General features: G+C 35.0%; 1 protein-coding gene across 3 annotated transcripts; it reads right to left on the reverse strand.

Moving 5' to 3' along the window:
• Positions 1-393: 393 nt before the first annotated feature.
• Positions 394-12,368, reverse strand: LOC104900483 (lipid droplet phospholipase 1). 3 transcript variants are annotated; one of them, XM_010687898.4, is made up of 12 exons: positions 11,769-12,367; positions 9,674-9,818; positions 8,250-8,317; positions 7,510-7,580; positions 7,189-7,428; positions 4,858-5,021; positions 2,961-3,016; positions 2,822-2,874; positions 1,777-1,945; positions 1,567-1,664; positions 1,363-1,475; positions 394-597 (listed from the first exon to the last, which is right to left on the reverse strand). In XM_010687898.4, the coding sequence occupies exons 1-11, from the start codon at positions 11,947-11,949 to the stop codon at positions 1,374-1,376; spliced, it is 1,347 nt and encodes a 448-aa protein (XP_010686200.1). In that variant the 5' UTR covers positions 11,950-12,367; the 3' UTR covers positions 394-597; positions 1,363-1,373. The 3 variants fall into 3 exon arrangements, with proteins under 3 accessions (XP_010686200.1, XP_010686201.1, XP_048490300.1); XM_010687899.4 differs by lacking the exon at positions 11,769-12,367 and adding an exon at positions 10,003-10,404; XM_048634343.2 differs by lacking the exon at positions 2,961-3,016 and having other exon boundaries at positions 4,868-5,021; positions 11,769-12,368.
• Positions 12,369-14,210: the final 1,842 nt, after the last annotated feature.

The raw sequence follows: 14,210 nt of genomic DNA on the forward strand, positions 1-14,210 counted from the left end.
TTTACTTACTATCAAATGAAACCTTAATGTGTGACAAATATATCAAAGGGTGTAAAAAGTTGTTCATGCCGTGCCATTAGAAATGTGAATTAAATAAGAAAAACGAAGGATTTGTCTCATTTTATCTACTAATGTTGAAAAAGTGAATCCTATATATATATATAGCGTATATTATTTGTCTCTCTACTTATCTAGAAAGAAAACCACCTTATTGCTCTTGTTGTGTTTGCATAGTTGTTCTTTTATTTTTTAAATGTTTTAATATATTTATAGTACATTCTCTTCACTTTAAAAAATACTTCCTCCGTTTAGGTCAAATAAGAGTCGGGAAGCTCAACCTCAACCTCAACCTCAAAGGAACATGTGCAAAAATAATCATGTCTAAAGAGGGAATGAATAAATAGCCAATGAATCTTATCATGATTTACCCCAAAGTAATTTACATTAGGAAATCAACAATCACCTTACAGTGTACATTTTGATTTTCAATAATCTCCTCACTTTACTACTTGCATCAACTCATCCTTCAATTTCCAGCTCAAAATCTGTTGAGTATTATTTCAGCACATAGTCTGACCACCATCCTAAATTTACTGCCTGCAAGAGAGAAAATTATGTAGTTAGCTCATAGCATGGTACTCCTTAATTTGAGCTCATAGAAAATTATGTGGTAATGGTAATTACGTGGACGGAAAATATTTTTAATCGAAGATAATTTTGTATAACAATAAAAAAAAAACTCCAAGGAAGGACGCAAATTTTGAAATAGTTTTCCTCAATTCGGTACTTTGGCTTCTCGCAAGAAAAGTTTATACACAAAAGGAAGGATGTAAATTGGGGGGGGGGGGTAATGGATGGGATAAGAGAAAGAAAAAGATGAGACATGGAGGAAAATGTGACTTCCTTCGTCTGGAAAGGAAAATGTTTTCCGAATTAAGCAGATTTATTTTCCAACCTTGGGAAAACTAATATCTCCCTTTACAAACCAAACAAAGAAAAATGAGATACCGTTCTTTTTTAGGAACGATTTCCTCCCAATTGAACACTTTAAGAGGATGATTAGATTGAGGATAATGCATTAAGAGAGTAACGGAGATTAAATGAAGAATATGAAGATAATTTTACGGTAATGGAAGGGGAACTATTACCGTCATCTTGGAGGTAAACATTACTTTTTCACCTATTCTTCTCTACCACCACCTTCATTCACCTTCCAACTCTCCAATATTTCTACTAATACCCCCTCAATACATTACCCCAAGCGAAGCAAGCCCTGAATCTACCAAGTAACCCGCCAAGCAAAAAAAAAAAAGACCAACTTTGTACATTGATCTCAAAGATCTCAGCGTAAAGGGAACTTACCGTTCTCATTGCTATAAGCTGGCAACAAGACATGAAGATTCTTGCTGCTTCAGGCTGTCTGCAACATGTTTTACAACCCCGGCACCAGCATTGTGAAACCATTCATTTTTCACCTATACAGAACAATTAGCAAACTATGACATAATAGGAAAAGGAAATGGTCCACCAAACATAGTGTTATTAAATTGTAGTTGATGCTAGTACATGTATATTGTTATGTGCAAAGAAGGGCCACACTGCAGAATGAAAGCTAACATCAACTTTCTTCCATCCCAACCGCTGTAAGCCCTGCATCATTTCCTCTGTAGATGAAAACAGACTACTCTTACATAATGTATACAGACAGTAATTAAAGAGTAAATCTATGACAACATACCCAAAGTAAAATTTTCACCAATAGATAAAAGGATTTACCTTCGGCAAGTTCATGATATTCAACTGTATTTTGAGTGCTAGGTTCAGTCTGTGCAGCCTCCTTTGCTTTGGCAACTTCTGGAGCAAAATGAGCACCCTCAGATGAAACTGGCGGACAATACTCAACATCTACAACATGCTTGTAACCGTCCAAAGATCGTTGAGGAGGCTGGCAAAGAAATAACAGTAAACTGAGGTTGGAAAGAGCGAATCAAGATGAATTTAACATTCAGCAAGCAGATAGATGTTGAAATGGCAGGCTTTCTGATATGTTAAAGGATATGCTCAATGCATGCATCTCATGTCCAGACGTAGTGGGATAAACTCATTTCTCGCAAATTACATAATTAAATACGCTGTCAGTAGCATTACTGGATATTTAAGTTAAGCAAATGCAAAATGCAAACTACAAGGCAATTTTTCCTCCAGAAGGATGGTCTTCCCAACTTCAAACTTTATAGCTAAAAGCAGCGAAAAGCCCACTCTGAATCGTCTGAGAGGAGTCTGCCAAATGATGATTGATTATGGTTTACAAATATAAGTAGCACATCTACAAATTGTCTGCAAAAACGAAATTCGGTTGACTTCTAAAAATTAAAGAGCCTGATAAAGTAGGATTCAATAGATCCTGAAATAATATGAAGTAATTATTTATGACAATCTGTACTTTGGTTATATAGAATTAAACAGTTAGTGAATATCCCGGTGAGGTTTAATCAGTAGTTCAGCCTCCAGTTACAAAATTGTCCACATTCCCCAATATCAATACAAACATTGAGCCCTGGAACCCAAGAGAATGCAAACAGAGAACGAAGTCACTGAATTATTGTCTGTGATGTGGGCAGAGAAGACCATAAGTTGCAGATATTAGTGAGGCAAAGAGAAAGACTCTTAACTATAAGCTCTTCAAATAAATCAACCAAAAAATTTCACACTCTAAGCTAAGTACGGCATATAATAGAACTTCGTACTTTTCAGCTGAGCACGATATAAATATATCAGTTCTAAATATGACAGAACTTAATAAACAAACATATTAGAGTACCTTGGGAAGTTCATCTTCTCTCCTGATTGAAGATGTGCGCCAGCCAACCATATCTAGAAAACGTTAAGGAGATTGCCTCATCAAAGGAAGAGAGAAAACAGAGTTTGATTAATTTTATAAATAGTTTGCAACAGGATACGATCAAAAGATACATTCGCATATATTATGCGGCATTTAAATGCGCCAAGGGCAGATCTGCAGGACAGATTTCATAATGTCAATAAGATAATGGATAAGAGGAAATATCCAATGTAAAAAAAAAAGTATTTAGGAACAAAAGGTTAAGCAGATTATAGATATTAGGAAAATTTGACAGCTACAATCCTTAGATTGGGTCATAAAGAAAAAGATAATCCTAAGTTTGAGAATTTCACAAAATAATCTCAAGTTCGATATGGTGTCATACACAAGAACTTCTCATCACTTCTCCATCACTTAAAATCTTAAAATAATGTCTTTCTTCCCTACCTCTGTTCCCCTTGAAGAAGGGATTTTTCGTAGGTTCATATGTGATGCAAAACTAATGAAAAAATGACTCCGTCAAATCATTAGTTCACCCATGTAACAACATAGCAAACTTGGGATTAATTTGAGAGTTTATCAAACTTGGGATCATTGTTGTTTTCTGGGCCAGACTTGGGATTATTCTTGTCAAATTTTCCTAAAACAGATTGGGTACCTTCACAGTTAAATTTTTTGAATAATGTGGTATAAGATGATTGTTTTTCTAACAATTATTCAATCTAATGTCTAAAAAACTTGAGATTATGAATGCTGCATTCCCAATAAACAACAAACATATTTGAGCACAGGTGTATCACAACCATTGTTGTTAAAATCCCGATCCGAATCTTACGATTCTACGATTTTACGATCCTGGAGGACCTCACCGATCCCGATCCTACGTAGGATCTTAATTTTGTAGGATCTTTCGATCCTGCTCAACTACAAAAAATCACATGTAGGATCTTAACACGATTTTACGATCCTACGACTCTACGATCCGATCCTACCATAAAAAATCATAAAGTAATTTCACATATTATATTTCTCCTATTAGATTTTGATCGCATGTTACTTTAATCTTATTGTATTGAAAAACTATCATCATTTGCTAACTAAGAAAATCATTATTAATATGTGTAAATTTTTAACATGAGGTTCTCACCATATTTTAGCCATATTTCACCGAATTGTAGGATCTTACGATCCTACGATCCGATCCCACCGATTCGATTCTACCAGCCCCTACGATCCAAAGTAGGATCCCGATCCTGATAACATTGATCACAACCATTATTGCCCCACTGCTCCTAAAAAGGATTTGACCTAGGTGGGGTAAGGAAAGTCAGCCCTTAAATAACAGAGGGTGTTCTAAATTCTAATAGATACTTAATTCAAAAGACAACAATAAATAGGTACTTACAGTTTATAACAAACAAAAAGCAAGTTAATTCAATCAACCATACATTTTGTAGTTTGCTATATATTGAGTATTAATTATTCTTTGGCTTCTTATAATAATTTTGTTCTAAATGTTTTTGATCTCCCATTTTCCCATAAAGTAGCCAAAATTGTCTCCAAGGATTAATTAAAAAAATTTGAAATATTTAAACCCTTCGAAATTATCATATTACTTCATTAAACTACTCTATGTGTATGAAAGAAGGAAATTGACTCTTATGAAAAAATCATTTTAATCAATAAAAAGAAATTTTCCTTTTAGAAGATGTTATATATTATAAAACAAAAACAATATTGCATTGTACCTGAATAAAACTTTTACATGTAAAGGTACTACGATTACAAAGCAATAGCCCACATTAGTTGCTTTGGTGGTCAAACCTTGACAACTTTGGCCATAATTTGTTCTCTCTATCTTAACACAAATGTAACTCAGTGGTTATCTTTACTTATAACTCAGTGGTTATATTATATTTCAGCCGCGCTTTATATTTTTTGAGCATATGAAGTATGGCACAACCGCACCGTACCATCAAAATAGTTGCATGCAACACTTCCACAATATAACTTACATAAATTTACCATCTTCACAATCTGTTGCCATCTTTAGAAGAAGTGGGGGTCTATTTGGTTTTCCATCAGTAAGGAAGAGCTGACTACCAGTTCGACCGACAAAAACAGAAGCTAAGGGAGGCGCAAGCTTCTCCAAGAAAGGAAGTCCCCAGAGCAGTGGTAGCTGAAAGAAAATCCGAAACCACAATTTCAGCTCCCAAGGACATATATGAGTATAAACAGAATGCATATAACCAGTTTAATAGATCTAATATTGTAACCATTTAAAGCATTAAAATTTTTAGTCTATTCTGCACACCATTATACACACTCACAGGTAAACACACAAATTAAACCAGCCATTAACACCAAAACTGGCATGTTAAGTACAGATTGGAAATTAAGAAACCTCACAAGTTTATTCAAGAGAAATTTTTAAATCTCAAGTTAAATTTCCCTGAATCTATAACAAAGCTGACACGATAACATAAGAAGAAGTGAAGAACAATAGGTATTAAAGGCAACAAGTCGATCTCAGCATATCCATCAAAGTTATACACCTAGACTTCAAAATATGAAAATCTGAACAAGTCAGTGTTTCTAGTATTTTGTCTTAATTAGAAGAGAAAAATATATATCAAAGGATAACAATTTATTTTCACATGTACACTGCTATGTTGTTGACATATATTTCCTCTGTCCCAAAAATTCCTCCAAACACTTTCCTTTGGATTTACCGAACTTAGTTTTTTTTTCAACTCTAACCCAATAAAAAACAAATACCCCTGTAACATATATCAGTCACCGATAGCCCTAACTATAGAATACTAAATTATCCGCTAGCCACCAAATAAACTGAATCCTTGAGCCCAACAGCATCTTATAGAAATAAGTTATCAGCTTCATTTAATTTCAAAGCAGTGATGTGATAGACCGTGGCCGATTTGGGTCGAACTTAGGGCTTTCGGGTAATTAATGCAAGTAATTGTAATAAATGCAGGGATTGATTGAAGAGCAATAAATGGCTGTTGAAAGTTTAATACTGAAATCAATGAACAAAAGCTTACAAGGATAACTAATGGCTTTAGGCCATAATCTCTCAGTATGACTTAAGGCCATAACTCTCCAAAATACTCTCTCAATATTTCTGAATACCCTTCCCTTACAAAGCTCCTTAGATTAAAAGACTACCAAAAGCTATTCTAAGTAATTCCCAACAACTAACAAAAACACCACTTGCTAATTTAGTGAAAGGACTAATCTTGTCTCTCCTTTTCCCTCTGACCGTGGCTTGGACATTGTGCAATGCTAAAAAAAGAAAACTGACTTTCACTTGTTCAAAAGGTGTTCCTTCCTCTTCCTTCTTGTATAAACTTGGACCACCCTACTGTTTTGTTGATCTATAACAAGTGATCACCATAAGTCCATAACCAGGTCACTCTTATCTTATCCTCAAAATTAACATTTCCGGCCTTCTTAAAGATAATTGGAGAAACTTTCCTCTCTAATGATAACATTTGTAATCATTCCTGAAGTTGCAGTGTTGCATACTACCATAGAATGTTTCTTTTTTAGCATGTTCTTTCTCTTTCACATATCTGAGACACTACATATGTGAATTCAAGACAACTTTATGCTTCAGTGAGAGAGGTGATATCTGAGAAAGGTGGTAGCTTTAACTGTCCACAAGCACCTCCATAGAACTCTTCTAGATTAGAAGAACCATACTCAAATGTTCGGTATCAATCAGTCCACTGAGGCAGATTAATTATAGGAACTGTCGTCTAGCCACAGCATTTCAAGAGAACTTAAAAATTTCACAACTAAACATATTTACTGCTACACACTCCTATGCACAAGATAAAAATAACTCAATCAAGAATCATATATCTCATTTTATTGGAGATGTACCCAAGTCATCAATGTCTTTCTGTCCAAGGATGGAAAACTACATCTCTGCCACTGCAGGGAAAAAAATCTATACTTTTCTCCCCCACTCCTCAATAAATAGTCCACCACAGGAAGGAGCCTCCTGAGAGGCACTCATTAGGGGACAGTACAGTAGCATATCTAAGGCTCTTTGAGCTGTCAACATTAGCTTTCTTGTCCAATATCTACTGACGAAAGCAAGTAATGTTCTATAGCATAAATAGTTTCCCTAATGCCATAATTGCCACAAGTTTTGCCTACAAAACAAAGAGGTTCTATGGTGTCAAATGCTAGGCTAGCAAGCAGTTACCATCAACACAAAGTCACTGTCTCGCTTAATATCCCATACAACTTCAGTCAGACTCAGCAAATACGAACTATGAAACCGCCAGGAACTGTAAGCTTTCAAAATGATTACTGACCTGTTTCCTCCCTCTAACCCCAAGATGCGGACTAGCTAAAGTAATGAAGTTTATAGGTTCCAGTCCAGCAATTACACCATGCTTCATTGAGCGGCCTAAAGTGTCATCAATATCTCCATCACCTAAGTTATTAGGTGTGTAGAGGACAGCAACAGCATATCGAGCGAACAAGCCACCAAGAGAATGAGCCAAAAAAGAAATTTTCTTAAGACTCTCTGTCCTTTGAACAATTTGTCTGACCTGATAAGCATAATATATTAGTTTTATGGAAAATATGCAGAAAAGGCAACAAACATAGCCAGAAAAGTATTCAAAGCTTACCTCCTCAGCCAAACGTTTCCCAGCCCCATCAATGCCACCAAACGTTTTAGTGTAGGAATTAGATGAGCTTGCTGAAGACATTAAAAAAAAAAAAAGAGCACTGTAAGCATCCTAACTAAGAAACTGACAATTAATAATCAGGATACAGTCTACAAAGAATCAGTACTCTTTGAGCAACAATAATGATTGGATATAGTTCCATAGAAGCAAGTAAAGATTTAACAATGAAAGGAAGGGTGATAGCACTCATGCAACTAGAGTATTACATTGTTTTCTGACAAAACAAAAAGCAAAGAGAAAAACCAGCATGCTTTATCCAGCATAAGCCAATTTAATTCCCAGTGACAAACTGAAGTGGCAAACCACATTCGATTTAGAACTGTTCAATGCATATTTGCATCTTACTAGATGCTTTTAGACTTGAAACATTTTAAATCCCAACACAGAAATTATATAGTCAAGCAATGCATATCAAATCAAAAGTTTCATGATCCTGTCTAAAGTTTGTGGTCTCATTCCAAAAATAGCAAAAAAAAAGAAAGGGGTAAACTAATAAGGGACACCCTTAAAAGGATTAGGGGTAAACTAATAGAGGACGGAGGGAGTGTTTCAATACAAACACCTTGATGCTACAATATGAAGCTCACTAGAGGTCTGAAAAGATCTTTACACACAACAAGAAAGTAGATCAAAACAAAATTGAAAAGTGCTACTAGGTGAAAGAAGTAGATAAAACGCACCATAAATCAAGAAGTTTCTTCCCAAACGCTTTTTCAGTTCCGCTTCAAAGTATGTCCAATCACTTGGGCTGTTCTAAGAACAAAAGTGAAATGTCAAAGTTTAATTAGTAGCTTCGATAAGTTCTAGCATGCACTGTATATACAAGCAGTGATTCCCACAGTTAAAACTAAAGACACATCTTATTCTTCATGAGAAGCTAAAGGAACAGATGTACAATCTTAATTCCTTCGAGACAGAACAGTATAAAATCAAAACTATCTATATAAGCATGAGTTTCGCTTTGTCTGTCACACATTACAAGTGGATTCAAGCCTGCATATATCTCGTGCCTCATGAAAGTAAGAAATATGTACAAAATATATGTTCTGTAAAAACACGAGAACTAGCATCCAAAGCAAATTATGACACTATTGGGAATTTTGAAAAAGTAAGTGGTCACATACTTTAAAAGAAACTGAACAAGAATAGCTGAGACCACAGATCAAAGATATACTTGTATATATACAAAGGTTAAGTTCATTTGCCCTTTGCATACCAATCTGTAATTAAATGAAATTACTACTGAAAAATGAGGTAGAGATTGACTGGAGCAAAAGCCATTTCTAACAATCTACACTCATTGATGAGGAGGCTAACACAGAGCAAGTGAAAAAGAGAGTGAAGGATAACAAGGAACAACCAGTTTCACGTGTGAGAATGAAATTCAAAACTCTACCAAAGATTTAGTTAATCAATGAAGCTGTCATCACTGTACAGCCAAGACAGCTTAATGGTGTCGACAAAGTTCTAGATATGAGTTCCATTTTGTATTCAAATTAGAAACGGTTAATATACAGTAGCCAACAAAAACAATTTAGTTGAAGACAAGAAGATCCAATATGACATGAAGCAGAGGTGGCATCCAACTTCACAAAAATGGCTAGCGACAAGCAGCAAATAAAAGACACTCAAGACAAAAGAAGAAAAGTATCACCGCATTTGATAAGAATTAGACTACAGAATTTCAATATTGTTAAAGTATTAGTTAAGTTCTATCAGATCATCGGATAATAATTACACAGGAAAATACTTACACAAACAATTTGCAAATTGGAATTCATACTTTTATTTCTTTTATGGATAAATATACCAAAATGAACATGTTCATCACACGGGGCTATAATATAATATATTTTATTCTTGATTAAACGTATCATAAAAGACCGTACAGGGATGAAACTCGTGAAATAAGAAGAGATGTGGCCAACTAGCCATGTTGCTGACTTGCTGTTAATACAAACTTGAATAGAATAGATCAAAGGAGGTGTGATATACAAGAAAGTATTACTCTATATATAGTCCTTCCGCTTCCATGATTCAAGTTCATGCTCCTGCCTATCTAAGTCTTGACCTCCTAAAAATTGTAGAAAATTTTTAAATATACCTTGCCAGGATGCCATGGACAAGCACAAGAAGATGGTCGGGCCCACGTTCTCCATTTGCAATTATTGTAGAAGACACAGAATTTCCAGCTGTTGTACTCATTGCATGAGACTTGCAACTTTGATTATGCCAGCTATTATTCAGTCCTTGAGACATTAGCAATGATCAATAAGCCAAAGCTTTGATAGGCGAAGGAGTGGAAGATGATTAGTTCATGTAATTGTTACTTCATTATCAGCACAATTAAGCAATTCCAGTTTCCAGCATTTAGATATGAACCATAGCATATAAATTTGATCCTTCAACAGTTTACGAAATTGTTGTTCTTACAATTGAATATCAAGGCAATGCACTCCAAATGTGTTGCAGCACCCATTAACATGGGCTTTATTGGTTATTTGCTTTAAGAAAACAAAAGAGAGACTACGGAACATAAAAAAACCCCAGAAACAACCTGCAAACAAGGACATAACTAGCTCAAAAACCATGTTCTCTGTGCTTGACGTGAAGAGTACTAACAGTCCTACAATAAATGTCAACCAGCATCTTTTCCTTATTACTCTGCAAATCAGGTGCATCACTCCCAAATCTTTCGTTGGTACTTTGCAAACATAGTAGCCTTTGACTATCATACTGCATATTTCATAAGCCAATACAAGGGTAGGAAACTAGAGAATTGAATAATCTTCAAATTAAACACAACTCTGACTAGCAAAGATCCCATTTGCGATTTGACATCAGCCCCCCCCCCCCCCCCTCCCCCTCCACAATCTGCCAATGTAGAATTCACTATTTACACATCAAGAAGACAGCACCAAACTCTGGTCCTCCAAGCAACTCTGACCCAGTAAGGTTTCCAAGTTCTAAATTTACCACTGTAGAGTATAGACATCAATATCACCCCTTAAACTCAGCCCAAAATAAGAGAACACATCTCGTACAAAACAAGGAGTTCAATGAGGATCAAGCAGCTGAATCTTTGGCAAACCTTATATGCTAAAGGTGCACAAAAGATTCACACTACTTCACAGCCACCTCGCATATGTAATTTCTCTACAAGCATAAATCTCCAGTGCAGAAAACATTGATTAACCCTCTATTGCACAATTGCTACCAAGAAATGAGAGCTTTTTAGAGAGTATACCATATACAGTAACACTCACATAAGAATCTCATACATATAGTTTCCACCACTGAAACCTTTCTTTGTATAGTAATATATAACACCATCCCCTAAGGTAGGATACCCAAAGCTCATAGAGCAACTACACAAGACTTCAGTCCTCATTCCATAATTGTCAATAAAATATACTTCATACAAACCTCCTTCAAGTATTCCATGTCTATCCAGCATCAAAATATCCCACCAAAACCACCAGAAGCGCTCACTAACTGCAAAGCAGCACCTTTCAAGATGATATAGCTTCATCTTGCCAAATGTCGATCGTTAAGTTAAATCATGGTCTCTAGCAGAAGTGCTCTATATCCCACTTAAACTATTGATCCCTTCCTTTCTCTAACCAACAAAAAAATTGACTTGCAATACATCCATTGATCCAAGCACCAATTTCTACATACCTTATTTATGCCAATCACACCATCAAACCAATATACTCCATTTACGATACCTTGCGAAAGTACATACACTTACACCACAATACCCTCATCCTTTCCTCATCACTAGCTAAAGTTTTGAGATAACAGGACCATCAAGAGCATTTCTTCCAAAGAAAACAACCAAATTCCAAAATTTACAAAATTCAATCTCATACTAAGTATTCAACAGAAACATGAAATCAGAAACATTCCCCCTTAATGTTTCCACACACAATTTTATCACTACCCAAAACCCAAAATAAAAAAAATAAAAAAACTAACCTAATAATATAATAACATATACCCAACTAAAATTCCAATACGACAATAAACAACCAACACAGAAATATCATCATCTAGCGTAGTTGGTAAAGTCTTAGCCAGGGTAACACACTAACACCTAAGTCTTGGGATCAAAACCCGTCTACATCATTACGTTTAGTCGCTCTCTAACCACCCAAACAAACATGAACAAAAACCAAATCTGCAAAAAAAATTACCTGAAAATTTACATGAACTAAAGGATGAACAAAAATGTGACGATGATGAAGAAGACGACAATGACGATGAAGAAGATGAAGAGGGTCCTCCAGAAAACTTAAGAGAGAAAATAGGAGAAGAAGGGTAATAATTACAACGTGAGTATAACAGACCAACAGATGCTGCTACTGCTGATGCCATATATCATATATGTATGTACTCTTTCCCTATTTTCTTGGGGTACCCAAAAAATTTAGATAATAACAAATATACCCACTATTTTAATAAATTAAACAATAATAAAATGGGGAAAATTGAAATTGAAATTGAAATTGAAATTTCATTGATGTCAGCTGATGATCATAAATGGAAGCCCATGCTTTGAGATGGGGAAATTATTTGGTTGGGTAGGTTGTCTTTTTCCAAGGTAAGAATGAAATATATAATACTATATACTACAAATTTCTAGATGATTTTTAGCCACACTATTGAGTAATATTGACTATACTTTATCTTAGTTTATACTATATATTATATACGCATAAATGTTGGTAATTTTCTCTGTATGAAGTTAAGAAGAAGCTGAAATGGGGGGGAAAGTGCAGAGGAGGAGGAAAGAGTGGATAGAATTGGGTATCTATATAGTACCAAGATGACTCTTGTTTTGTCAATTAACGAAGAGCATGGGGTGGGGTGAACATGACTCTGAAGATTGGTCATTTGGATCGAGTCAAATTCAAGTTTGGAATTGGAATATTGAAATGGTAAAAGGTGATGGTCATGAGTCATGACTCATTGGTAGTCTTGACTCTTGAGATATGAAGAATTGGTCATGCTGTCATGGTCTTTATGGATGGATCTGATGGGAACTTATCGTAGTAGTTAGTACTAGTCTTGAAATATGAGGAATTGATCATGCTGTCATGGATGGACCTGATAGGAACTGATCGCAGTATTTAATACTTAATAGGATGGTGATGGTCATAACTCATGAGTAGTTTCGAGAAACGAGGAATGGGTCATAGATGGTCCTGGTGGAGTGGTGGGAACTGATCGCAGTATTTGAAAGGATCGAATCGGTAAGATCAAATCGTAGAATCATAAGATCCTACAAGTTTGGGTAAAAATAATAATATAATGATAATTATGCTACAATATGGTAAAAGACTCGTGTTAGAAATTTACACACATTAATGATGACGTTTTTTTGTTTGCAAATGGAGTTAGTACGTAGTTTAATACTTTAAGATTAAAGTAATTTATGAATATAATATTTCATAATAAGAAAGGAACGTGAATATGTAGGATCTTAAAATCGTTTTAAGATCCTACCATAAGAAGTTTTATACTTCCTCCGTGTCAAATTACTTGCAACTAATCCATGGACACGGACTCTTAGGCAATTTTTCTTAAGGTGAGATCAGAAAAAGGTGAGGGTATGTAATTAAGTTTAATTGGAGAGAGGAGGCGGGATCAAGCACCACCTAATGTTGCCACTATGCCACCACTACCGCCGAGGCACCACCAGTACCACTACTTACTGCCACCACCATCGCGGGAGCACCACTCGTATCACTAGCACCACCGAAACGCCACCACCATCGAAACACCACCACCATCGAAACGCCACCACCACCAAAACTAAGATTGTATGTAGGATTGGGATCGATGAGTTTCTTATGGGGCGTAGAACTGTAGTAGCGTAAGATCGGAATCGAAATTTTAATGGCAGTCGTTATGGGATATTCAAGCAACTTGTAATTTTATTTTTTTATTAGCATATTTATGTTTTTCATTTATTCGATTATGTCATGGATGTGTAGGTGGTAGTTTATGTATCAGATGTTTATTGATTTGTTAATTTTATTGAGTAATTGTGTTTGATGTGGGTGTTATAGTGGATTGTTCAGTGTGACATTGTTCTTACTATCAACTCCTAAGATTATTGGTCCAAAAACTATTTTTTACATGTATCACCGTATGAACCTCTTTTTTGAATATAATTCATCTTTTGTACTAAAGTTGGTCATTAAACTTTGCAGTTCTAAAATTTATGATTTTAGGGTTGCTCTTTATAATGAGCAGTGATTAGATCTATTACTTGTTATAAGATAGTAATGAAATGATTTTGGAGATGAGAATATTGCATTGGAATTGTAATCAATATATTATAAGAGTTATTACATGTAGTTCTATTGTTTTAATATTAGCAATTCTAAATATCAGTTTAATTTTTTAGTGAATTTTTTTTCATTTAGTAAATAATTTAAGAATTCAAGAAAAAACTTCACATCATTTGAGGTAATAAATGCTTAATTTAATTATTTATTTTCATTTTTAGCACCTTAAATGTAACCCTAAGGGATATGTATATCATTTTTCTTAATTGTTTAATAGAAACGCCAACACATGATTGAAAATACATAAATATGTCTCTTAGTGTCTTTTATTATGTTGGATGA

Source organism: Beta vulgaris, chromosome 8 (genome assembly GCF_026745355.1).
Source record: "Beta vulgaris subsp. vulgaris cultivar EL10 chromosome 8, EL10.2, whole genome shotgun sequence".
NCBI classification, from domain to species: domain Eukaryota; kingdom Viridiplantae; phylum Streptophyta; class Magnoliopsida; order Caryophyllales; family Amaranthaceae; genus Beta; species Beta vulgaris.

Excerpts from the sequence above, each read along its gene's own strand:
- LOC104900483 (XM_010687898.4), bottom strand. The coding sequence starts at position 11,949 with ATGGCATCAGCAGTAGCAGCATCTGTTGGTCTGTTATACTCACGTTGT. Across the intron at positions 9,819-11,768 it reads TAGTTCATGTAAATTTTCAG|GACTGAATAATAGCTGGCAT; the intron begins GTAATTTTTTTT and ends TAATGTCTCAAG. Across the intron at positions 5,022-7,188 it reads GGGTTAGAGGGAGGAAACAG|CTACCACTGCTCTGGGGACT; the intron begins GTCAGTAATCAT and ends ATTTTCTTTCAG.